The 27,465-nt window shown below is 39.5% G+C and overlaps 1 protein-coding gene across 3 annotated transcripts; it reads left to right on the top strand.

Annotated features, from left to right (window-relative positions):
- Positions 1-1,260: 1,260 nt before the first annotated feature.
- Positions 1,261-27,452, top strand: mamdc2a (MAM domain containing 2a). 3 transcript variants are annotated; one of them, XM_053654239.1, is made up of 14 exons: positions 1,261-1,718; positions 2,361-2,477; positions 8,633-8,883; positions 9,445-9,529; positions 9,734-9,871; positions 11,685-11,941; positions 16,255-16,348; positions 16,950-17,096; positions 18,156-18,421; positions 19,181-19,277; positions 21,586-21,741; positions 22,004-22,263; positions 25,346-25,430; positions 27,012-27,452. In XM_053654239.1, the coding sequence occupies exons 1-14, from the start codon at positions 1,679-1,681 to the stop codon at positions 27,071-27,073; spliced, it is 2,055 nt and encodes a 684-aa protein (XP_053510214.1). In that variant the 5' UTR covers positions 1,261-1,678; the 3' UTR covers positions 27,074-27,452. The 3 variants fall into 3 exon arrangements, with proteins under 3 accessions (XP_053510214.1, XP_053510213.1, XP_053510215.1); XM_053654238.1 differs by having other exon boundaries at positions 1,266-1,718; positions 2,358-2,477; XM_053654240.1 differs by lacking the exons at positions 25,346-25,430; positions 27,012-27,452 and having other exon boundaries at positions 1,266-1,718; positions 2,358-2,477; positions 21,586-21,737; positions 22,004-22,183.
- Positions 27,453-27,465: the final 13 nt, after the last annotated feature.

Below are 27,465 nucleotides of genomic sequence, written 5' to 3'. Positions count from 1 at the left end.
AGGTAAAAAGACGAGGTTAAAAAGATGAGGTAAAAAAGCTGAGGGGAAAAAGCTGAGGGGAAAAAGCTGAGGTAAAAAATGAAGTAAACAATCTGAGGTAAATAAGCTGAGGTGAAAAGATGAGGTAAAAAGCTTAGGTGAAAAATCTGAGGTGAAAAAGATGAGGTGAAAAAGCCAAGGTAAAAACATGTAAAAAAAAAAAAAAAAAAGAGCTGAGGTAAAAAAAAAAAGCTGAGGTAAAAAGGCTGAGGTGAAAAAGTTGAGGTAAAAAGATGAAGTAGAAAAGCTGAGGTAAAAAAGCTGAGGTAGAAAGGCTGAGGTGAAAAAGCTTAAGTAAAAAGCTGAGATAAAAAGCTGAGGTAAAAAGGCTGAGGTAAAAAAGTTGAAGTAAAAAGATGAAGTAAAAAAGCTGAGGTAAAAAAGCTGAGGTAAAAAGATGAGGTAAAAAATAGCTGAGGTAAAAAGCTGAGGTAGAAAGGCTGAGGTGAAAAGGCTTAAGTAAAAAGCTGAGATAAAAAGCTGAGGTAAAAAGGCTGAGGTAAAAAGGCTGAGGTAAAAAGTGTGAGGTGAAAAAGATTAGGTAAAAAAAGGTGAGGTAAAAAGATGAGGTGAAAAAGCTGAGGTAAAAAGCTGAGACAGGAAGCTGAGGTAAAAAGCTGAGGTAAAAAGTCTTAGTTGAAAAAGATTAGGTAAAAAAAGCTGAGGTAAAAAGATAAATTAAAGATTCAGAGGTGAAAAGGCTGAGGTAAAAAGATGAGGTTAAAAAGATGAGGTAAAAAAGCTGAGGGGAAAAAGCTGAGGGGAAAAAGCTGAGGTAAAAAATGAAGTAAACAATCTGAGGTAAATAAGCTGAGGTGAAAAGATGAGGTAAAAAGCTTAGGTGAAAAATCTGAGGTGAAAAAGATGAGGTGAAAAAGCCAAGGTAAAAACATGTTAAAAAAAAAAAAGAGCTGAGGTAAAAAAAAAAAAGCTGAGGTGAAAAAGATGAGGTAAATAAGCTGAGGTGAAAAAGCTGAGGTAAAAAATATGAGGTAAAAAGTTTAGGTTAAAAGCTCAGGTAAAAAGGCTGAGGTAAAAAATCTGAGGTAAAAAAAGATGTGGTAAAAAAGTTTAGGTAAAAAGCTAAGGTGAAAAAGCTGAGGTGAAAAAGATGAGGTAAAAAAGCTCAGGTGAAAAAGCTGAGATAAAAAAAATCTGAGATAAAAAGCTAAGGTAAACCAAAGCTGAGGTTAAAAAAGGTAGGTTAGAAAAGCTGAGGTAAAAAGCTGAGGTAACAATTTTTGTAAAACTCAGTTGCTTGCAGGGGGCGTGGCAGATGGCGTCATCGCTATCTGAGTGTAGCCTCTCAGTAAGCTTTTCGTTCCCTTAAAAAGATTACCTACCCAGTCAATTGCCCACGTAGGCACAACGGAGTGAAACGCGGCTCTCTATACTGAGACACGATCCTGAGATCCTTCATGTCCATCACTGTGCTGTGCGAATCACTCACACATGGCCCTCCTCTTTCCAGCTGCAGACAGCATGCCCACGACGCGCACTGCTCCATGCACTCTGCAGCTGAAGCCGTCACTCTGCAGGACACAAGCAGTGCTTCAGTGAACACTGAACATCCCAGCACAGCATTTCTTTCACTGTCTGATCTGTCCGATCATATCTGATACTCGGTCGGAATTAGTGGATGTATGCCATGCGCGTTCTTCATATTTCAACTCTACTGGGTAAGGCATTAGAAAACACACAGTCAGCGTTCATTACAATACTGTTTATACAGATAATGGTAGGTAAAGTGAACTTTTTTTCTGTTAGAGATGCGATCAGTTCCTGCCATTGTTCTTAATGCTCTTAATTGTTTTCTGCAGTTTCCTGCATTTGCATCACAGCAGCATAATTAGCCAATGAACTGAGATATACTGTACAATGCATATGCATTGTAGCGTGCGCCTTTGCCTTATAAGTTTCTCCGCTTTGCAAGTTTAGTTACGTGTGCGCGCGCGCGCGCGCGCGCGTGTGTGTGTGTGAGTGAGTGAATGGGCATGTCACCACGAGGCCAGGAATATTTGACAGTGTTGACCTTGTGGGGACATTTAGCTGGTCCCCACTAGGAAAACTGCTCTTGCTTTATTATTATGATTATGATTATTATTATTATTATTATTATTATTATTATTATTATTGTTGTTGTTGTTGTTGTTGTTGTTGTTATTATTTTTAAGAAAATTAACCCTAAAAGAGGCTAAATGTTTCATGTTTTAGGTGTAGGCATAGTATTAATTAGCTGCATCAATAATCGTGTCAATAATTGTGTAATTATAGCAAAACAAAAATGTGTGTTTGTGTGTGTGTGTGTGTGTGTGCAGCAGTGGTGCTGGTTGTAAGAGCGTACCGGCATTTGTTGCCCGGATCCTGCAGCTTCGAGAGTGGCACATGTGGCTACACTTCGGATCTGGCGCATGCTACTTGGACTGTGAACGACAAAGGTAATTAACAGAGAAACTGAGATTGCCACATGCCAAATCTGCCAACATTTTAACATAATAATTAAGTGGCACATTTGATACGGTAATCTATGATGTTTTTTAAACATTTTGAAAGTTTACAGTGTATGCATGTATTTAGTTTTTAATTTCAGCAATTACTCATACCTGTTGGATATAACTCTTAACTGGGGGACACTGGGCAAGAGTAGGGTGAGCTTGAAGGGCCTGGCTCATCTGTCTGTCAATGTCCCAACCATTAGTACAGATATAACTAGATTCCCACAGTATGCTGTCTGTATATGTGGGTCTGAGATGTGATGGGTTAATGTGTTATAATGCAACTGCTTTAATATTTTTGGAACCTGAGACATAAGAGATCGGGAAATTAAACCTGGAGAAGAACAAGGTCCATCTGAGTTGACTTGATGTTTTTCTGTCTTTAGGTACTCAAGGTTCTTGTGGTCTGTGTATACAATTAACAGGTACAGGACTTTGGGACTAGTGGTAATGAGTGCTGTAAGAGAGAACATGGTGCCTGAATGGTAGACTACAACTGTTGTGCAAAATGGTTTTGCACATTCCTTGACCGGACACTGTCCATGTTGTTGAGTCTCTCCAGATGTGGGTCAGGTCAAACATTGATCAATATGGTAGGAAGGCTCTCCACAGTAGAATCAAAGCTTTCCTTCTAAACAGTTCTGACCCTCTTCGGAGATAAGTCTGGTGTGGGCAGTGTGCATTGGCTCTGTGCTCTGAGAATGTCTTTTTTCCACAATGACTGAATCAGGGCTTAATTCCTGTCTTAACAAGCAGCATCTCTTAATGCATGGCCAGGCCAATGAGAGCATCCAATTACACATTGCTTTCCCTGCAAGCCAGTTGGGGGACTACATCTCTTCTTAAATCTTTGCAGAAAGTATAAAATTTTATTTGTATAGCGCTTTTTATAATGGACATCATCTCAAAGCAGCTTTACAGAAACATATAAAAACGGGATACAGATTTTAAATGTGTGAATTTATCCCTAATGAGCAAGGCGGAGGTGACGGTGGCAAGGAAAAACTCCCTAAGATGATATGCGGAAGAAACCTTGAGAGGAACCAGACTCAGAAGGGAACCCATCCTCATCTGGGTAACAACGGATAGTGTGAAAATAAAGGGAAGTTCATTATAGTTTTTATAAAGTAGTGATTAGAGCAGGTTCATTCCACTTGCTTCCAGCAGCCAGCATGTGGAACTCTGCTGAATATTCTGCTGCAGTGCACTTCCCATGTTTGACGTTCCGAGGATGCTCCCCTGCTTCATACACACGGTATGAAATATTTTGACTAGTCGATCATAAGACTGCATGGTGTCACCCCTTGATCAGCCAAACAGCATTGGTCTGCTCTACTTTTCCCATGAGCAGTATAACTTTTGACTTGATCTCATGACAAGAAGTACCACGAATACTGTAGCAAAAAGCCGTGACATTTGGATGGATCTCATTATGCTTGTTGGTCTGGACTCTGAGAAACATGAAGTGTTTCTTGCTGTTGGCTGCTGCTGGTTGGGACTGGCAACTGTTGTAACTGATTAGCGAGATTCCATAATGTAGCATGGATGGCAAGGATCTGCTGGTGCTGTTCATGGCCTACAAGGCCTTGAGTTGTGAGAGCCTGATGGACTTTGCTGAAACTGTCTAGGTCCACGTTATCAGTGAAGTCATCTGTCATGAAGGCAGATATGCAGTTGTGTGGGTCATGTGTTGTAAAGTGTTGGGAACATCTGATCTAAATGTGTCTGAAAGATTTTAACTGAAACACTCCTAGAAAATGAGGTACAGTATACAGTAGCTTCTTAAATAGTTCTTATTCCTCTGAGGGAAGCCTTAAGGGTTTTAATCAGAAAAGCTAGAGAAAAGGGGAAAGTCTTTGGAAAGCCAAAAGTATTAACCTTCCAAAGAATTAGGAAACTTTTTTTTCCTAACAGTTGTTGTTCAAAATGTTAAGTGCAGGCCAAAAGAATGTGTAGATAAAAATAGTGCTACTCTCTTCGCTTTTATTTCCAGTGAAACAAAGACTTTGCTTGTTTATGTTTTCATTTAATATTATTAAAAAAACATAGCTAGTCAAGTTTGTAGCGAACTGGTTACAACTCCAGGCAGAGTACTCAAACCCAGGCAATGGTATCAAAAATCTATCTTTTTATTCCCTGTATTATATCTATTAACCAATGGAAAGTTTAGAGACCTTTTACCTTTGACTGTCAGCCACTCATTATGATAAGGACAATAAGTATAATACAGAAATAAATAGATACAAATAAAATGCTCAAATAGATCACAGTGTGGCCATTGTGTGTTACATAATCTTAACATGCAATTGCATTAAAATAAAACGAGAACATGGGCTTTCAATAACGATGAATGAACAGCCACTAATGACAACAGCTCAGCATGTAGCTGGTGGACAAAAATCATTATACAACCATCCAGAAGTGACATTTTCGCCTAAATTTGCAAATTTCCGACATTTGCAAATCAAAATGTGATGGGCTGAGCCCACTGGTGCCTCTAATTACTGTATGTTGGCAGGTTATCAGATAACAAGGACTTCTGTCCAACACCTGAAGTTCTATGGCACCAGTTAAGGCATAAACAAACTATGATGCTGTGATGAGCTTGTATCTCCATTACCTTCTGAATAGTATCTTCTCCTGGTTCCAACACACTACGTTATCTGACATCTTTGATCAAGTGATAGCTAACTTCCAAGAAATTCACCACTTGAACTTCAAATTGAGCTATTTTGAACTGGGCCTGTGTGTAAGCTGTGTGTCTGACATCTTGTTTATAACCTTTTTGTAATTGAAGTCCATCTGTGTTTTGTCATGTAGCGTGTCCAAAAACAGCAGCTTGTTCGTTAATTTGTTAGGCAAGACTTTATTAAAAAAATAGATTTTCCTTTTTTTTTATAGCTCTTGTGACAAAAAGCTTGCTTGTGCTATTGTAAACAGCAGCTGGTATTAAGATGTGTAGCCTGGACAGTTGTGTAATGGAGACAGAGACTTTACCAGTGGAGAAGCGATGCAAGGACATGAGTACATCAGAATCACCTCATAACAAGCCTATTTGGTCTACGCCAGGCGGTCGTAACCACCCCAAAGGCCAAAAATGTCACTCCCTTTAGTTTTGGATATGGTGTGGTCGTGCTACATTTCCCTCAATGTGTAGCTAAATAGTAGCATAAACCCAGACTGGATTGTGACTGTTTAGTTTCCTGGGCAACTCCAGGACCAACTGTGTGATGGAAATACCCACCATTTATTTTGAGTGCAGTTGAAAGCAAACGCCTGCAGCATGAAGCAGTTTTTTTCCCTCCCTATAAATAAAAGTGCTTTTCCCAATGCAGGAATGACATCTTCACCTTCAACAATGGCTTGAGTTTATACATATGGTGGTCTGGAGGTCATTGAAGGTGGGAAAAATTATGAATTTAAAGGGGGAAAAAACCTTGAAAGTGGCCACACTAACAACTGCAGAAATCATTTGTAAGCATGTTAAGAAATCCTGCAGATTTCTATTGACCTCTTTTCAACATTTCATTTTCCCCCACAAAAGACAGATCATGTGTGAGATTGTTGCAGGGAATCTGAATGAATCATTTCTTTTAGTTATTGTGATGGGACAGGAGTGTCAGCATGTACTGTCAACAAACCCCAGTCACTCTAGATCAGGAAAGCCCTGAGCCTGATGATCTTATTATCACTGGAATACTCCTTACCACTACTCCATGTGCATTTCATTGAACTCTGTCTACAAATGACATCACCTCCTGCTTGCCGTCTAGACTGGGTGTCTGGTGGTAAGGAGCTCCATATTTGATGACTCGGGAACTTTTGGACCATGAAATTGCTTACACTCAGAGAGGAAACTGCTATTTTTTTTAATGGCTCAGTCAGCACTCATAACAACTGCTAGTTTTTTTTTTGTTTTTGTCCCCCTGAATCTCACCATGTGTCTATTTTTACTATGCACTGAGATGCTGCTCTGGGCACAGACAAATGCTAACCAAGTAAGTACCTCTTTTTCCACAATTAAAGTGGTGCCGAAAGCATATTACACTAAGAAAAAAGTACTATGCACGAACATTTTGTATTTGAGGTACAAACAATTGGTAAGCGTGCTCGCAAATGTGCAGCAGTGTACCTCAAGGTATAATTGTGTACTTTGCCGATGTTGCTTGACAGTTATATTCCTCCAACTGAAGGCAAAAAAGACACACCCCTGAGAATACTACCTCTGTGACAAGCGTTTATATCTTAGATTCTCAGTTTAGTACTTTTTCTAAACAGTGTAGCGGTAGTAGAAACAGAACAAAGTACTTGCAGGAGTTCTCAAATGTTATGAGCAAACAACCCCAAATGGACATTATGAATTTTCTGTGACCCTAAGCCTTAACCACCCTGCATCGTATGTCCGAAATACAGTATATGTGCGATATAAATGACAGCTACAAACCTTACAACTGGATAATCATTTTCTGTGCATGCAAAGGTGTATCTGGGTACTCAGTTTTTTTTTTTGCAGTGTTTTGGTTTCTCCTCATTATTTACCATCATACTAGTAAATCCATATTCAATAAATGTTTCTGCACATTTTCATGTTTGTTTTCTGTTGCTTTACTGAGACAACTCCTACACTAGTGCACGAGTGTGTCAGAATAGCAAAAATGACTCAAACAGTTTAAATACGGCTTGTTTGAATGTGACTCCCTTTACCATTTAAAAATAGCAGCACACAAAATCCGTCTTCATAGTTAGAGTGATATTCCTCATATTTGTAAAATAGATAAATAAAACCAAACACGGGAGGTTGTGAGTTCCTCTCACGACATCATCTGTAAACCGAATGACCCCACATGAGGTGGCGAGCCCTAGTTTGGGAACCCCTGGTGTTCAAGTATTATTTAATTGATCAAACATTAGGTTCAGGAGAAGATTTAAAACTTAAAAACATACCGTCTGAAGGTCTAGTATTTGCTCAGGAGCTAAATAAGAAAAATCCTAAGAGTCAAGCCCAGGTGCAGGAAAAGTGCCTAGTTTTACAATGTTTTTACAACAGTACATACAAAGAGAAGAAGAAAAAGAAATAGGTTTTGATGGCATCTGGAATGAATAACTTTCACCAGGCAGACAGCTGGAGGTAACGGTCAAGATTACAAACGTTACTGGGATTAAAATGCATGAACACATCTCATCTATGGTTGCTTCATTTTCCCCAAGCTTTATTTTTAAATCAAAGCATTTCATTTCAAGTGTAGCTAATTATATATGCTCTAAACATCACTCTGCTCTGGGGTTCTTAGATGAACACCTCTATTAATCATCCTTTGTTTTGAATGATTACATAACCCAAAGTGTGGGAAAAGAGCTTATATAGCTCACACCTGGTTTCTGGCATACTGACTGGATAGTAATGTGGAGCAGTCAGGATCACACGTTTATTATCCACATCACCTCATCCCCAGCTATTATAAATTTAAACACAGTTGTTATGAGATGTAAAAGAAATTAGTTGAATATCACAAATATCATAAAAGAAGTGGACACCTGTTTAACCACTTACACTGCCAGGATACTTAAATTCCTAACTCTCATACACTATATGGCCAGAAGTATGTGGACAGCTGACCCATCACACCCATATATGAACCTTCCCCAAACTATTGCTACAAAGTTGGAAGCACACAGTTGTCTAGAATGCCTCTGTAGCATTAACAATTTCCCTTGACTGGAACTAAAGGGCCTAGCCACAAAGTGAGATCCATGAAGACATGGTTTACGAAGGTTGGTGTGGAAGAAGTGGAGTGACTGGTCCAGAGCACTGACCTCCATTCCACTGAACACCTTTGGGATGAACTACATGCCAGGCCTTCTCACCCAACATCAGTGCTTGACCTCACTAATGCTCTTGCTGCTGAATGGAAATACACCTATGAGTGTGATGGTCAGCTGTCCACATACTTTTGCCAATATAGTGTAACTACATTCATTTCCATTACTGAATAACATTCTTTAACCAAATAATACACCAAGGGTTTATTAAAAAAAGACATGTATATATAGTTATACACATGATTATGTTTGATAATGTGCCTACAATCTTCTCACAGGTCGCTTCATAGCTGTAGACTCCTCCCTTATGGGCGAAGCCGACAAGGCCATTTTGGTGAGCCCTGAACTTGAAATATTTGACTGGAGCTGCTTACGTCTAGTGTACCAAATCGCTGGGGCAGGCTCACTTCAGGTTCACTTGCGCCCTGAGGGCGAGAACTTCGACTACCTGCTATGGACGATGGACAAACCCTCGGACAGCTGGTTAATAGCCAGTGTGGACCTCCGCAAGTTTTCCAAAGCCTACCAGGTACCAGCCAACATGGACCAGTCAGCTTGCTGAGAAAGGAAAAAATAATCTCACAGTGAAAATGATTGGTAAAGTGATGTTGCTGGATTAGTCCTAGTGTTAGCATTTGAGCCACATTTGAAAAGGAGGCAGAGGACCTTCTAAACAAGCTAATTTAGTTTATCACTGTTTATTTGGGCTAGGTGAAGTATTTCTGAGAGCTTATCCATTAGAGTGAATTCGTTTTTATTTAATAATTGTACTTAATTATGGCCACAAAGTAAATTACTTTATTGCATTTTTTTTACACCCTATGCAAATACATCACATTAATAGTTTAATCACGTAATATTTTCAAGGCTGTAAACATACATATAAAGAATATGATTTATACATTTATATGCACAATACAATTATTGTGAAAGATCTTTCGTTGTGATCTTTTCCTACACTCAAAAAATGTGTTTTTATTTGAGGATAATTACGTGTTCATCTATAAAGAGTGATTCTTCGTCTGTGTTATAGATTTTTGAGCTTTATGGAGCATTACCTCACATCTCCTATCTTTGTCATTTCATGCAGATTTTACTGGACGCCAGGCCCAACAAAGGGACAGGAAACAGCATTGCTATCTTTGAAATTCATATCATACCTGGTTACTGTATAGGTAAATCTGTTCAGTAATTGTTGTTTTTTTTCTATAGATTCTAAATAGTTCAAAAGTGCACCATGTCTTTAAATATGATAAACATGTTTATGTTAAACGTATGGATTGGTTTGCAGAACTTACAAAAGGACTTGCTCCCTTAACAAGCTATGTTTCACAGTATTAACTAAACCCATGAATGTGTATTGTATTGCTCTGTTTTAGAGTGTAACTTTGAGGAAGATCATTTGTGTGGCTACCGAATCCAGTGGAACCCCAATGTGAACTGGTTAATGGGAGGAAGCCTCACTCGAGACCCTCAATCAACCCTCCCATATGACAACGCCTTGAACAATGACAGAGGTACGGCTTTACTAAAAGCATGCTCTGGAAATCATAATTGCTCAAGTGCTGGGAAATAGACAGCTGACTCACGCTTTCCAAAAGTAATGGAGTTTCTTCAGCGTTATCCCTCATGTTCTGTTATAAATTAGTTTGCCAAGTCACTCCATTCTTTACTCATTCATTCATCTTAAGTAACTGCTTTATCCTGGTCAGGGTTATGGGAGATCTGGAACCTATCCCTGGCACACTCAGTGTGAGGTAGGAATACACCCTGGATAGGATGCCAGGACACCAGGTACACATACATTAGCATACTCATTCACACCTAGAGTCAATTCAGCCCACCCCATACACTTACCAGTATGTCTTTGGGAGGTGGGAGGAAAAAGGAGAATCTGGACGAAACCCATGTGAACACAGGAAGAATTCTTTATTTGTTAAGCTTTTTATACTTCTTTAAGGCCTATATACATTTAGGTGCATTTTTATATCTTTATGTTTTGAATGAAACAGGAAAGGAATATCAGGTGTTACAAATTCCACAGATTTAGCCCAATCTCTGCTTATGAGATCATAAACACTCATAATAGTCATGCGTCATTCACAAGTGAATCAACTCTTTTAGCTGTCTCTTTAGGTAAACATTTCTAAATTTTACCTTTTGATGTAAATTCTGTATTCAGGATGCTTTAGTGGTGCTTATCATTTACAGTGGAATCTTGATCAAAATGCATCAAGTAAATGAACAGTTATGATAAAAGTACAGAGATCTTTAAATTGTACTTTAAACAACGTTAAGACACCAGTCACAATAATATTATTAGTTGGAATAATAACCTGGAATGCTAGCTGTATTTGAAAGCAACATTTCATCGCCCTACTGGTTTTAGGGTTTTTTTTTAAAAAAGAGAGAAAAAAAAAAGAAGGAAAAAAAACTGGCAATGAGCCATTTGAGAACCAAAAGGGTGTGCTCTTACTGATGAGCTAAGCCAAGTGCTCTGACATACTGAAAAGAGCCAAAATTCCCACTAACTCCTTCAACTGCAGTATGACTTCATAATAAAACAGTCCAATCGGCTGTGGTACAACCTGCCAGAGCCAAAAGTTTAAAAAACCAAGTCATCACTTTATATGTCACCAGTGAAGATGGGGAAAAAATCTACACCATATAGCCAGTAGTTTGTAGACCAACCTGGCCATCATACCCATATGTGCTTGTTGAACATCTCATTCCAAAGTCGGTTCCCCCCTTTGCTGCTGTAACAGACTCCACTCTTTTAGGAAGGCTTTCCACTAGATTTTGGAACATGGCTGTGGAAATTCATCCACTGGGCATTAGTGAGGTCAGGCACTGATGTTGGGGGAAGAGGCCTGCCACAGTCAGCGTTCCAGTTGATTCCACAGATGTTCAGTGGGGTTGAGGTCAGGGTTCTGTGCAGGATGCTTGAGTTCTTCCACTCCAACATCAGCAAACCATGTGTTTAATTTCAATGCTACGACATACAAAGACATTCTAGACAATTTTGTGCATTCACCTTTGTGGTAACAGCTCAGGGAAGACCTACATATGGGTGTGATGGACAGGTCTCCACATGCTTTCAGCCACAGAGTGTATATTCAAAATAACAGAGCAATCAATGTTTACTACAAATTTACAGTAGCATAGCAGTTCACAATGGTATACCCGGGCTTGCTAGTTAGCCCCATTATCTGTAGTTTCACAGAACAACAGAAGAACTGCATTTGTCTCACACAAAGAACTGAGAAGCATTGGTGCTCCAAATATAACATGGAATTTCATGGGCTAATTTTTTTTTATATTCTGGACCAGGTCGCTACCTGTATGTCAGCTCACTTTACACCAAGGAGTTCCAAGAGGTGGCAAAACTCGAGTCGCCAATGATCACTGTTCCCATGTCAGGCTGCTTGTCTTTCTACTACCAGAGGAACCTATCCAGGGGCAACTTCTTCTCTGTGTTCACCAGAGACCAGCTGGGCCACTACGAGGAGATTTGGAGGCCAGATGTGTATGCCACGTCCACCTGGAAACTAGTGCAGGTGGACATAAAGGTGCACCATCCTTCAGAGGTCAGTGCAAGAAATGTCAGATCTTCAAGTTGCATGATACTATTGATAGTGCTGTACTGTACATGAGTTCACTAGCTTCTTCATTTCCCCAGTTTTATAACTGCTCAGCTGTGGTGTCATCCATCCATCCATCCATCCATCCATTTTCCATACCGCTTATTCTACACAGGGTTTTGGGGGAGCCTGGAGTCTATCCCAGGGATCTCAGGGCACAAAGCGGGGGGCACCCTGGATGGGGTGCCAACCCATTGCAGGGCACAATCACACACCCATTCACACACTACGGACAATTTGGAAATGCCAGTCAGCCTACAGTGCATGTGTTTGGACTTGGGGAGGAAACTGAAGTACCTAGAGGAGGAAACTGGAGTACCTGGAGGAAACCCATGATACACGAAGAGAACATGCAAACTCTGCAGACACAGAGTAATGGTGGGATTCGAGCCCCCAACCCCGGAAGTGCGAGGCAAACGTGTTAAACGTGCGAGGGTTAGTTAGTTGGTTCCACTTCAATGTTTTGACTGCAATTGAAAACGCCTTGCAGGCAGCAAAACGCTCCAAAAATGGCAAAGTGCTCATTTAATTTGGTTTCTCTACAATAATTAATCAGAGCATAATGTTGTACTCCATTATTCTTTTTTTTTACAGCCGAAGTGATTAGCTTAAACAGATCAGCTCAATGTCTACACTTAAGCTTTGTCAGCCAACTGAGGGTTTTTTAGTGTTCTTCTTTTGCTTCTTTTACCTTAATTTTCATAATGTAATCCGGCCACAGCAGGCGATGGAATGTAGAACAGCGGTGGAGCCTACCCATCAATCAGCCTGTGAGCCTGTGAGCCTGAAGCATATGGAAACACAGTGTCAGGGAAAATAAACAGCTTCCAGTGGCTCACACTTGCAGCGGGTCAGCATTCTTTCTGGCTGTTGTGTAGCAAATTCAGAAACTGGCGTTACATTTAGTTTTGGTGTAAATTTAATCGATTTGGGATGGCTGGTTCTGTTGAGATGTAGGAATTAGGGGATTGGTGTGTTTAAGGAAGGTCAGCCCCAACATCTGTTGCTTGTCAAACAGACAGGGAGCCAAGATGCTTGTAAGACCAGATTTTATACAGATGTAACCTAAAATAGTTTTGTATCCAACCCCATTTTACTATATTAGTGTACACAGTATTTTCTTTCATTCCTTTCATCAGTATGGTTTATCTCCCCTTATTTTTTTTTCTCTTCCTTTTTTTCCTCCCTTTAAAGACACACATAACCCCTCATTCACAGTGAAGAAAAAACAGGCTACATGTAGCACATAGTGGTCAGATTAATATCAGAATCAGTGTAGTGAATTATATTTTGCTATGAGAGAACTATAGAGAACCAGGGACGTTGGAACAGGATTAAGTAGATTTTTATTTTCTAATAGAGTTTGCTATGCAGGTTAACCTGTAATATGTGTGCAATGCTAAAACCGCTAGAGGTGTAATGCAATATCACTATCTATATCTGTTTAGTACTCCAAATATTCTAAATAGCTGTATTCCGATTTAAACTCGAAGTGAGTGTGTCTTAAACTGGAATTATTAAAGTGTATATAAAAATAATAATTATTATTATATATTTTTTTTAAAGATGTGCATGGGACTGTTTGTTAATCCCATTCGCAGTTATTTTTTTTTTGTGCCTGCCTACACCATTTTCCAACAAATTTAGTTGGTTCTCAAAATGTCAACAAAAATTTGCCCAATTTAAACCATCATGACCCAGAAGAATGAATGAATGTAAGTTCTAAATACATCACTGTAAAAGCAACATTCATGTTAATGAATACGGTCTTTCTTTGTCCCACACGTTACATACACCAATCAGCCATAACAGTAAAACCACTGACAGGTGAAGTGAATAAAATTGATTATCTCATTACAATGGCACCTGTCAAGGGGTGGGATATATTAGGCATCGAGTGAACAGTCAGTTCTCAAAGTTGATATGTTGTAAGCAGGAACACTGGGCAAGTGGAAGGATCTGAGTGACTTTGACAAGGGCCAAATTGTGATGGCTAGACATCTGGGTCAGAGCATCTCCAGAACGGCAGGTCTAGTGAGGTGTTCCCTGTATGCAGTGGTTAGTACATACCAAAAATGGTCCAAGGAAGAACAATTGGTGAACAGGGTCATGGGCTCCCATGGCTCATTGATAAGCATGGGGAGCAAAGACTAGCCCATCTGGTCAGAACCCACAGAAGAGCTACTGTAGCAGAAATTGCTGAAAAAGTTAACGCTACGATTGAAAGGTGTCGGAACACACAGTGCATCTTGCTGCATATTGGGCTGTGTAGCTGCAGACCGGTCAAAGTGCTCATGCTGATTCCTATCCACCACCAAAAACACCTACAATGGGCAAGTGAGCATCAGAACTGGACCATGGAGCAGTGGAAGAAGGTGGCCTGGTCTGATGAATCACGTTTTCTTTTACATCATGTGGACAGCCGGGTGCATGTGCGTTGCTTACCTGGGGAAGAGATGGCACCAGGATACACTATGGGAAGAAGGCAAGCCAGAGGAGGCAGTGTGACACTCTGAGCAATGTTCTTCTGTGAAACCTTGGGTCCTGGCATCCATTTGGATGTTACTTTGACATGTACCACCAACCTAAACATTGTTGCAGACCAAGTACTTCCCTTCATGGAAACAATATTCCCTAATGGCAGTTGCCTCTTTCAGGAGGATAACGTGTCCTGCCACACTGCAGAAATTGTTCAGGAATGGTTTGAGGAACCTGACAAAGAGTTCAAGGTATTGACTTGGCCTCCAAATTCCCCGGATCTCAATCCGATCGAGCATCTGTTGGATGTGCTGGACAAACAAGTCTGATCCATGGAGGCCTCACCTCACAACTTACAGGACTTAAAGGATCTGCTTCTAACGTCTTGGTGCCAGATACCACAGCACACAGAGGTCTTGTGGAGTCCATGCCTCGATGAGTCAGAGCTGTTTTGGTGGCAAAAAGGGAACCTACACAATATTAGGCAGGTGGTTTTAATGTTATGGCTTACCTGCATTTAAGTAAAAACAAATAGTGTGCCTCCTATTCATATCTGTATTTGTATGTCACGTCTCGAGACGTAACGAAGATAGGGACGGATGCAAATGCAGTTTAACAGTTTATTTAATGTGAGACACAGGCAGGTAAATCCAAATACGTAATCCAGAAACATAATCCACAAACATGCAAAGGTCAGGCGATCAGCAAACAGGCATGCACGGTGCAAAGCATGAATCAAGGTCACGGTCACGGAATACAGGGTCAAGATACAAAACAAGAAACATAAACAATAGCGGGGGACTGGGAGTGGAGAAACCAGTGTGGACTAAATCTAATGTTTAACCTAAATAACTCTAACAAGGAACCTAACATGGATATAACTATGACTATGCCTATCTATGGTAACAAATCGAATCGAATCTAAACTAAACTTATCTAATCTAATCTAATCTTCCACGCCGTGTGCTGGGAGGCGCGCAGTATATATACACACATGATCAGCGTCAATTGCTGACGGCTGACACCAATCTAGACACACGTGAAATAACAGCCAATGACAAAACAGGGAGGAGACATAACAGAAACAAAACAAAAAGCACGTGTCCAATGTACACAATGTCATGATTGTTAACAAACGAAAAGCAGGTGCTCGCGCACCTTGCTCGTGCACGTGCACCCACATGCTCTCCCGCACGCTGCTTAAAGGGGAAACCGTGACAGTATCTGTTTAGAATGCATTGTATACTGTATGTTCACACCGAGCAATGTATTCATATACGATTACTTCCCTAAAACACATGGGCAGAAAATATGACTTCCAGGATCATGCGATATGTGATACATTTGTTTATTTCATACCGCACACTACGGTATAGTGTAATTGTACCAAATGTGGTGCATCTGCATCGCAAAATACATGAGTTAATGTCATGGTCTTGAAGGAGAAAGTGGTGATTGTTTTTCGTCATCTTGGAGCTCGTAAACAGCTTGAGGAAGTCTAGTTCCGACCGCTGTGTTTGAGTTTGTGCAGCCAGCACTTCGGGTCTATGTAAATAAAGAGAGAGTACTTGAGTGGGGTCCGGATATCATCTCAGGCAGATGGTGTTTGGTGTCTATAGCTCTCTACAATTTATTGTTTTTATATTGGAATGCTTCAGTGCTGTTAGGATTAAGATGCGAGTGTTTTGGTTGTTTATTCCAAAACTTTCTAGACCAGTTATGGGTGCTGGATTTTGTTTAAGCTTTGTAAATAGCATTTTGTGTTCTATGTGTGAATCAAGGTGGTGTATGAGGTAGCATTCAACAGTCCTAGTGGCGGCTACGTAGCTGTGGATGACATCGCCTTTTCTCCTGAGTTCTGCCACAACGCAACACGTCAGTATAGGCATGTTTCATTATCACTAATATCCTGTTATGTAGCACTTCCTGATTCAAAACCCTCTCACACTGTTTTAGTCTAAACACTGCTTTCATGTGTCATATTTATGGTAACTGAAGAAAACATCAAATATATTGACACTGCCAATATTAAAAATAATATAACCTATATAGAACATGAAAATGTGGGGAAAATAAAACATTTGTCACCTGATTTACGAAAAATAATCTAGCTGAACATTCCCTTCTGCTATGTTCCCAGGTTTTGCGCTTCTTATATTATATATTGGTTCACAAAAAAGACAGAAATCCATAGTGATGTGCTCAGAGAGTTAATAAACATTAATAATTGCTGCTTCTCAAGCCAAACCTGGTCCTTGTGGATGTTGGAGACATGTTTGTTCAACTTGTACATATGCCATGAGTTGTTTTTTTTCTCCCACACATGCAGTATATATGAAAAATTTCCACACATTAAACAGCCTGGAAAATACCCTTGTACTCAGCATTTTTGATGGATCTTAAACCCAAAACATGTTCTCTTTGTCTGATGACTAATGTGTGTGGGGTTTTTTTCCTTCTGCAACCTTCCCCCCAGAGCCAACCTTTGACCCCTTTGTGGCTAACTGTGATTTTGAGGAGAATCTGTGCCGGTACTATCAGGAGCAATTCGGAGGCAGTGTGTGGAACAGAGTGTCCGTGAGACCAAACGTTTACAGGATCGGAGACCACACTAACGGCGAGGGTATGTGGTGAGATGTTCTTTAATACCACCAACAATCCAGCTTTCACCTTATTTTTTCTGTGGAAATATAGTTCCCTATTTAAGTGTAGCAGAAGATAAAGATTGTGAAAATATTATATCACAGTACTATATATATATTCTGAGCTAACCGGTCTAAGCTGACACAATGGTTGAGCAAAATTAGTGCCATATTTAGAACAAGGTCTGTGGAAAACTAGGAGCTCAATTATTTATTCAACATTCATTAAAACTATGTATGTAACAAGTGAGATAACATACTTGCTACACAGTATTAATTTCATAGTGTGATATCACTGGTTGGTGTTATTAGTCTATGTCCATGAACACACACAGGTTGTTGCTATTAGCAACTGACAAGTGCATTTTTCAGAAGGACTGAAAATATTTACAGTATGCTTAGAAGACATTATAATCTGTTTTTCCACAATGATTAAATGTTACCATATCACTGACCCTAGAAAACTCTAGAAATTGGTACCATATTTACTGTGGATGCCTTTTGCATTAAGGAAATTCTTGAGTTAGCAATATAAAGCAGTTCTATTGGGAAACTTTCCTGAAAGGAAACCCCTTTGTTGTTCGGTTCTAAGAGAGACCTCTGTAGACTATATGTACAACGTCTGTACATATTCATTTTATGAACATAATCCAACTATTCAAATATTGATCTTGTTATTTATATGTGTGCTATAATATCTTTGATATTTATTGAACTCACAGAGCGTTTGATTCCTGAACGTTCCACTCAGACCACCACTCAAACCTACTTGTTTGTGAGTTATTGAGGCCTGGATTAAACCCATTAAATCAAGTAACCAATCAAATATATGTAGACAACTATAAGAAATGAATAATAAATATAATAACGTAATAATGATAATGGTGGGTTGAACCCCCCCCCCAGACCCCACTTTGAGAACCATTGCTTTAGGGAGCTAGAACCTTATATCTAATAGTGCACAGGACAAAGAAAAAAACACATACAGTAGTGTACATTTCACAAATGTGATTTCTCAATACTGTAACTTTGTACTCCAGGCTGGTTCCTCCTGGCTAACACCCGTTTCAGATCCCGCATGGGTTACGTGAGCCGCCTGCATGGACCCTTTCTGCCTGGGAACCACAAATATTGTCTCAGATTCTATTACGCTCTGCACGGTTTAAGGAAGATTGACAACAACCTGGCCCTGTATATCTATGATGAACAGAATGTAGCTCAGGCTAAGATCTGGACAGTGCCTGAGAGCTCCAGAGATGTGTGGACGGAGGTGGATGTTACATATCAGAGGCCAATGCCAACTAAGGTAAAGATAGATTAACACCAGTATTATACAAAAATGACATATTGCTTCAAAAATACAAAAACAACAACAACAACAACAACAAAAAACCCTTAACATTTGTGATTCCATTCAGGTTTTGAATAACTGAAAATCTGTCAAAGATAAATCCTCTCCTTAATTTTACTGCATACAGTACTAGCTGTGAAACGAAAGGGAAGTTCACAATGATTGATGTAGGTTACATGTCTAAATGTGTGATGACAAATTGAGTCCTTAAACATTGTGAAAAGATAGTTTGCAGAATAAACACAGAAAATGTTGCTATTCAAGATTAAGTCATACTGTAGTTTCAACCCAAGATTAGAAATGACACACTGCAGGCCAACTGTAATCAAGCTTTTAAAATGACTTATAAGGAATTCTTATAGTAAGCCTGAGGATTCAAGATGTTATTTGTAAATAAAGTTAGAAGAAGATATATGAACAGTTGAGCAACAGTCTTGGATAAGCCTTAAAGGGGAAAATTCATCCTGAATGTCTTGCATATCAATATTTATATAATCACTATGTGATTTTCATTTCCACAATAATCTTTGACTAAACTTTGATCTTGATCAAATGATCAAATGATCTTTGACATTGAATGTCACTGGAAAATTGAGTGAGACAAGCTGTTTTGTGTTTAGGAGCTCACAGCAAAACCTGACCGTGTTGTTTTGTATGTATTTCCCTTTGGTAGGAAGCTAAGTCATTGCACTCTTGTGTAACTCTTTATTTTAGATTGTGTTCGTCAGTATCTGCAGAAGCTTCTGGGACTGTGGGCTCATAGCTCTGGATGATATCAAGGTCACTCTTGGGGACTGTAGCATCACGGCAGGTCAGACTCACATTCATAAAGTTCGCAACTGTATTTTTCTGAATGGTCAGTTAATATAGTAAGATCTGTGCTGTTTAGTGAAGTTTATTAGTCAGGTTTATTGTCATAATAGAGATTTACACTGAGGTGTAATTTGGAAAACATTTTGCTAAGTGTGTTAAAGGTGAGAGCTTTTATTTTTACCCATTTTATTAGGAACATCTGTACACTTGTAAATTCATGCAGTTATCCAATCAGCCAATCCTGTGGCAGCAGCACAATGCAAAAAAAAAAAAAAGATCTTCAGGTAATGTTCACTCCAAACCTCAGAATGAAGAACAAAGTGTGATCTCTGTGTCTTTAACCGGTGGCGTGGTTGTTGGTACCAGATGAGTTGGTTTGAGTATTTCAGAAACTGCTGATCTCCTGGGATTTTCACAAACAACAGTCTCTAGAGTTTACACAGAATGGTGTGAAAAAACAATAAACACTGAGTGAGCAACAGTTCTGTGGGTGGAAACACCTTGTTGATAAGAGCGGTCAGAGGAAAATGGCCAGGCTGGGTTGCGCTTCCAGGAAGTATATAGTAACTCAAATAATCACTTTACAACTGTTGTGTGTGAAAATCCCAGGAGATCAGCAGTTTCTGAAATACTCAACCCAGCCCATCCGGCATCAGCAACCATGAAACGGCTAAAGTCACAGAGATCACATTTTCTCCCATTCTGATGTTTGATGTGAACATTAACTGGAGCTCTTGACTTGTATCTGCATGGTTTTACGCATTGTGCTGCTGCCACATGATTGGCTGATTAGGTAACTGAGTGAATAAGCACGTTTACAGATGTTCCTATTAAAGTGACCACTGAGTGTATATACCCTCTCTCTCTCTCTAAAAAACACGGGTGTTGCTACAGATAGTACAATTAACGTTTGCTTAATTACATTTACAGGTGAACCATTTGTTAGTGGGAAATATGTATTTACTTGTAAATACAGTATACTTCCATTCAAATTTATAAATGTAGGTCAGTGTTTCATTGCTATGTTGAACTGAATGTGGTTTTTGAAACCATGCAGCCAGCAACACTGAAGTGCAGTTTATCAGCTCATACTTTCCATGGTTGCAGAAAACATCTGCTTTTGTGCACACAGACATTAAATGGGCAGTGTCTATTTGACTGGACAGAAATAGACAATTATTGCTCTCCAGCAGAAATTAAGAAGTGCAAATTTTTTAAAAAGAACAAGCCACTTATAGTTGCAATCAAAATTATTCAACCCCCATTGCAAATCAGGTTTATTGTCAAAATTTACAGACTTTCAGCTGTTTGCAATGAACAAATCAAACAAAAGCAATTGAAATAGTTCAACACAACGAATGCTTCAAGTAGTTTCCCCAAATTCAACTGAAAATGCAACGTAGAATGATTTCTCCAGTTTCAAAATTATTCAAACCCTTCATGGCAAGCATCTTTAGTACTTAGTACAGCACACTTTTGCTGTTATGACCTGCTGCAAACGAGATGCATAGCTTCTGGCAGCGTTCCTGAGGAATTTTAACCCATTCCTCATGAGCAATGTAACAGTAAAATGCTTGGGTTCGCCTTCTTCAAATCCCACCAGAGATTTTCGATGGACTTTTGCAACTGTAACTGAAGTCACCCCAAAAAAGTAAAAAATATTAAAGTAGGTTATGTAATTGTAGCTGTGGCTCTAATTGTTATTGTGACAGACCTGTGACCAAACCTCAGAATGAAGAAAAAAAGTGTGATCTCTGTGACTTTAACCAGTGGCGTGGATGTTTTTACCAGATGGACTGGTTTGAGTATTTCAGAAACTGCCGATCTCCTGGGATTTTCACACATTGCCATCTGTAGTGTTTACACAGAATGGTGGGAATACAAAAAACACTGAGTGAGTGACAGTTCTTTGTGAGGAAACACCTTGTTGATAAGAGAGGTCAGAGGAAAATTGCCAGATTGGTTCGATCTGCCAGGAAGGATATAGTAACTCAAATAATCACTCTTTATAACCGTGGTGAGCAGAAAAGCATGTGTGACTTCCATGTATTTGGATGATTTTATCCATTGTACTGCTGGTGCCACATGACTGGCTAATTGGATAACTACATAAATGAGCAGGTGTTCCTATAAAAGTGGACGGCGGGTGTATCAAAAACAAAACTGGTTATAATTTCACAACATGAAACACAAGCATAGCATAAAGAAATGTAAATGATTATATTTCATTTAGTTCATTTAGTTAAGGCATCAATTTCCCAAAGGTGTCTTTTTTTAATCATATACTTCATGTGCTATGCTTTCAGGTCCTTTGCGACCACCGCCAGGACACTGTTACTTTGAGACAGGAGACTGTGGATATACTCAGGAAATTAAGAGTAAGAAAGCACACTGGTTACGGAACAGGGGACCGACACCCACATCCTACACAGGGCCCAAGGGGGACCATACCTTAGGGGTAGGTGAGTCAATATACCCACCTTATACTTTTAAAGTACATTAGACCTGTGTGTTTACTTGTTTTAATCTCTCACAGACTGATTATGCGTATCTGCTTCATCAAGCCAAGACAAGCCTATTTATAAATCGCATTTAAATGCAACAACTTTTGAAATCTTTATTTATTTCCCATTTGCAATGTTTACAATTCCAGTTAGTACAATAGCAGCATTTATATTATCATGCCAGCTAATGCAATCTAACTGACATTACCATGTCTCTAAGGGTACTACATGTACATTGAGGCATCCAATATGTTACCTGGACACTCAGCACGGTTGGTGACGCCGGAACTACGGGGTTCGTTCAGGCCACAGTGTGTAACCTTCTACTACCACATGTATGGTACGGGAACAGGGGTCCTCAACGTCCTGCTGCGACAGAAGGGTAAAGTCAAAGAGACACTGCTCTGGAGCCGACAAGGAGAGCAGAGTATCTCCTGGATGAAGGCTACTGTGGATTATGACTGCTTTACCAAGCACAATGTGAGAGCATGGGGCACATTTACTCATACAGACACCCACACACACTGATTATCCACTGATCCAGAGGTTATTGGTCCAGCGATCACATGAGACATCAAAGTGGTTAGGATCGTGAGAAGGAGGAAATACTTTGGACTCACTCATGGTGTGTTGAACATTGAGAATGAAACTTCACGATGCTCCCTTGATCACGTTAGACATCAGTGTGGTTAGGTTAGTGGAAAGGATCAAAATAAGGACTTCTTGGACTCTTTCATGTTGTGAACATGAAATTATGTGGTCTGACTACGTTTTATCATAGTGTAGTCAGGGGTAAAATTATTTCTGGCATCCTTCATTATAAATGGACAGTAATGAATACATAAAATGCATAACTCTATGCATAACATGAGTGATAGTTTAAGCTTAAACATGAATGGATACTGTACAATTTTATACTGACTATGCAGTTTTGTTTTCAAACATAAAAATACAAGTTTTCTTGAATACAAGATTTCTTAAATGGTTTATAATTATGGGCACATCCATAATTATTATTTAGCAAAGTCTCCTGTGGAGAGAACTGCACTGAGCTTCTTTTTTGTAACGTATAATAAGACAATTGTAGAGGGATCTCGTTACATTCGTCCGTGTAGAACATTTCAAACCTATTTAAATTCTTAGGTTTGCACATGTTCTGCTCAGTTCAGACCACACGTTGTCATCATGGGTTAAACCTGGAGACTGAGATCATCCTTGCAGAACAGTGATTTTGTATTTCTGCAATCATTTATATGTTAAAATAGTTATGTTTGAGGACATTATCTTGTTAAAAGTGATTTTATGGCCAAGTCTTGCCAACCTCCTGACAGAGGCAACCAGTCTGTGAGATAACATTTCATGGTATTTGACTGCTTTCATGAATATTCACAAGAACCCCTAGAGCATCAGATACATACAGCCACAAGTCATCAATGATCCACCACCATATTTTACAGTAGGTTCAGATGTATTTCCTCCCAATATGCACTCCCAATTTTCTTATCACACGTTGCAATGACACTTGGTAAGTTCATGATCTTGTGGGTTTTGTGCATTTTGTGGGTTGCTCTTTTAGGAAAACGTCTTTCCTGCACCCTTCAGTACAGATTGTTGCTATGGATCTGATGTTTAATCATTTTGAAACGTGACAAACTCGAGAATCATTTACGTGCAAACCGCAAAGAGGAAAATTGTAATGACAGATGCCTCACAGCAAGACTTGCTGGGCATGTGGAAAAAAACTTGAGCTAGAGTCCGTACGTTAGCAAATTAACTTCCTCAGAATTTAATCTGTGTGACTGCAACATTTTCAGTGGGTCACATATAACTAGTGCAAAGAAATTAACCACCAAGGTGGCACAAAATGGCAAACAATCTTGAGGTTGGTCAAGTAAATTGTCAAAGTGCATCTGAACTTCTCTCTTAAGCTGTTTACGTATTGTACCGGTGTATGCTATTTGTTATTAGGTCTATGCCTGGGATTGGCAAATTTACAAGGATCAGCTAACGAAGAGCAGAATTCGATCTGCTTGCAATTGATCCATGGACATGACCAAGACAGATGCTTTAGGATGCATTAGTGCATGATTGGCCAAAATCTACAGTTTTTAAAATCTACAGTGATTTTCTTCTGTTACCGGTGCTGTGAAATGATCAGACAGACTACGTAACCAATGTGTCGCTAGCACCATTCTGGCCAAACAGACCCCTGTTATTAAAGTTACTTTTGTGTGCAACACCCATTAGACCAGACCTGCTGTCCCAAATGAACATGTTACTATGACACAGCAGACCACATACCTTGAAATCTGTCACCAGAGAGTGATCCCAACATGCTGGCCTCTTTAGATAGTGTTAGACATACAAGTTAAGTCAAGTCAAATGGGTTTTCATTGCCATTCCTCTATATAGCTTGTATACATTAGAACGAAATGTTGTTTCACCGGGACCAGGGTGCAACACATAACAGTACATGAGACTACATAAAGTGCAAATACACAAGAGTGTGAGATGATTGCAGGACAATAAACACGCAGAACATGGACTGTGAAGTATATAGAAGTGTAGCAGAAATATTGGAAGCAAAAAGAGTTCCATAAATAAAGTGTCTGTTGCAGCTTTGTAAAGTGCAGGTGTGCAGTGGTATTGAGTCATACTGGGTTAAGGGTTTGAGTAGCCCAGGTGAGCACTGGGAGGAAACAGGGTGTTGAGTACTCTAGGAATAAACTGTTACATCTGCTGGTGGAGGCACAGATGCTCCAGTACCTTCTGCCAGATGGCAGGAGGTTGAAGAGTCCATGAGATGGGTGAAAGGGGTAGCGGTTATTGTTTGAAGCTACGATGGTTGGTAGAGAAACCCTGGTGATCTTTTCAGGTGTTTTCACAATAAAATAATTCAATTAGCAAGAAACAGAGGATTGGAGTGCTATACTTAGCATCTTGAATCTAATTACTCAAACCATCGACGAGATAAGAATGGTCAGGAGATGAACGTGATGTATCAGGGACATTTTATAGACTACTCAAGTGAATAGTTTTACAGTAACAGACACATGGAAAAATGGGAATACTCTACTAGTTCTGTAAAGTAAATGCATGATGAGGTTCACCACTCAGAGGTAGAACCACAGTTACTGTACATATGTAATCTTTCATTGGTAAAGCAGGGCTGAGGCAAAAACTAGAGAAGACAGGAACACCATTAAGATAATGATGGTGATAATGAGTCTTTATTTGTCACATATACATTACAACACAGTGAAATTCTTTTCTTCAAATTCCCCAGCATGTTAGGAAGTTGGAGTCAGAGCGCAGGGTCAGCTGTGATACAGTGGCCCTGGAGCAGAGAGGGTTAAGGGCCTTGCTCAAGGGCCCAACAGTGGCAGTTTGGCAGTGCTGGGGCTTGAACCCCTGACCTTCCAATCAGTATCAGAGCCTTAACCACCAAGCCACCACTGCCCCCTTAAGACCATCTCTGACCAATATTTCAAACTGTGTTGAGTTCTAATTTATTGTTTGAGCTGTCTCGACCTTTTTCTTTTCTTTTTGTCTTTTCTGGCAGATTATATTTGAAGCAGTCAGAGGCCCTTCACTAAGAAGTGATATTGCTATTGATGACATTGTTTTCCAAACTGGACCATGCGAAGGTACGTATAACTGTTACAGTCTAGTCTAGTCTAAGCCAAGTTAGGTCAAGTCTAAATAGAGATTGAGTGAATACCAAACTAGTTTCATACATAGATCACAGAGATGTCTCTAGGGGTCTTGCATAGAAGAAGTTATAATTGGCAAAGGAAATTAGGAATTGGCATTTATCACACGTAAGTATGCACAGGTGTACACAGTGGATGTTGATAAATCCCATACATTCTAAATTGCTCTGTTTGTGCACAGCCATACAGTGTTTTACATAATAAAACACCCCCAAATCACCATATATGGTAATTAACTTTTGTTTAAAAGTCCCAATATTGTACTGCTTATTACAGAATGAGCATTACAAAAAGTCTAAAAAGATTCATTTCACCGACCGTAAAGTAGAGTAAAACAAAAAAGGTTTATTCGGCACTTCTATAAGTGGTTTGTTAAAAAAATTTAAAAGTTTTTTTTATTTTATTTTATGTCGAAATTTCTGCAGTTCAATGCCCCAACTACGTTTAGAAATTGTTGTCTTGTCCGCTGCCATATTTGGAAATGTAATGTATTGCAGTGTGAGCAATATGAATGCATGTAAGATGTGTCATTATTTGGCTCAGACTTGGTTGGGAAATGCCAGACCTGTCTCCAATTTCTCAGTGAAATGTGCTCCATGGCTAAAAACCCCTAGAATAGAAATATACTGTAATAAAAATGCACTGGGCAAATGAAATCATCTCAGTCCAACTTTAGATGTGCCTTTTCAACTGTGTCACCTAGTCTGCACCAAAATCACTAATTACTCTGTCAGTTATCCTGATAGGATAGACAATAAGTGTGATTAGAGTTCTTCAAAATACTGTAGGTGTACCAGCATTTTATACTTTTCTGCCACTAGGGGCTCCTGCATGCGTATAGTCCGGAGTGTGCGTAAAGCGTTAATGGGAAAGACTTTTATTTATACCTTGCACTCATGTCAGGGGAATTGCTAGCTCCAGTTAACTGGGGCATGGAGGGCACATAATGATGATATAATCACTCTTTAAGACTATATTTATTACGACTTGACAAATATTAGATCAGAACTATTTAATAGCACACACTGCCAACACATCTCTCCGAAATTTATATTACGTTACAAAAATATAAACTGAATATTAGCCTGTGATATTTCTCCAAAATAGACCCGGGCTCCACTAGCTGTTAAATAGCAGCAGGTGATGTTTGATATGGGCCTGGGTAACATGCAGAAGTTGTCCATTAGGTATAATGGACATGTCCAAAGGCTAGAATGAGTGTATGGTCTCCAAATGACATGTCCCAGTATCACATTTAGTCTAGTAACACTCCTGATTGGTGCTTTACCTTACTTTGCTTCCCATCCTTTCAATGAGGGGACATGCTGCAGCATCCTATGCATGGAGAATTGACATAGCAACGGACTCTCTAGGTTTTAACAGCCATGGTTTCAGAGGAGCAGGAAGTCTGCATCCTGCTCAGGGGACTTTGACTGTAGTACTTATTAATCTTGACTTAGGCACCATTCAAGAAACTCTGTTTCTTACTCTCTTTCTCTTGTCTTTCCCCTGTAGATCTCGGAGACAGCTTTTCCTACTCAGGCTTCTCTGAGGACTTCAATGAGATTGAGTACTGAGCAAGGCACTGGAATATTCTGTGTTTGCATCTGTTTTTGTTGCTATGCATGACCAAACTGAGAGACGCATTTCATTGGTTTTCTTAGTGGAATTCGTTCATGGACAAAATATTACCAAAAAATTTTAGATGTTACAAGGACATCTTGGGAACGTTGTTATTTTATAAATCTAGCTTTAGCAGTTCTTAATTAAGAAATGCTTTTTGTCCTTTAAAGTAGTAAATTGTCATTTTGTTCAGCCCTCTGCTTGCCTGCAAGGCAAATTGCAACTGAAATGCAAACACTGACAAGCCCATATCCTCGCTGTTGAAACTATATATGCCTTGCGAGCTGCATTTTAAGGCCGAACAGCTCCGTAGAAGAGCTGTTTTAAAATTTAAACAGAAATCAGT

Source organism: Ictalurus furcatus, chromosome 22 (assembly GCF_023375685.1).
Source record: "Ictalurus furcatus strain D&B chromosome 22, Billie_1.0, whole genome shotgun sequence".
In the NCBI taxonomy this organism is placed as follows: Eukaryota; Metazoa; Chordata; class Actinopteri; order Siluriformes; family Ictaluridae; genus Ictalurus; species Ictalurus furcatus.
This window is presented reverse-complemented; position numbering and strand designations above follow the sequence as displayed.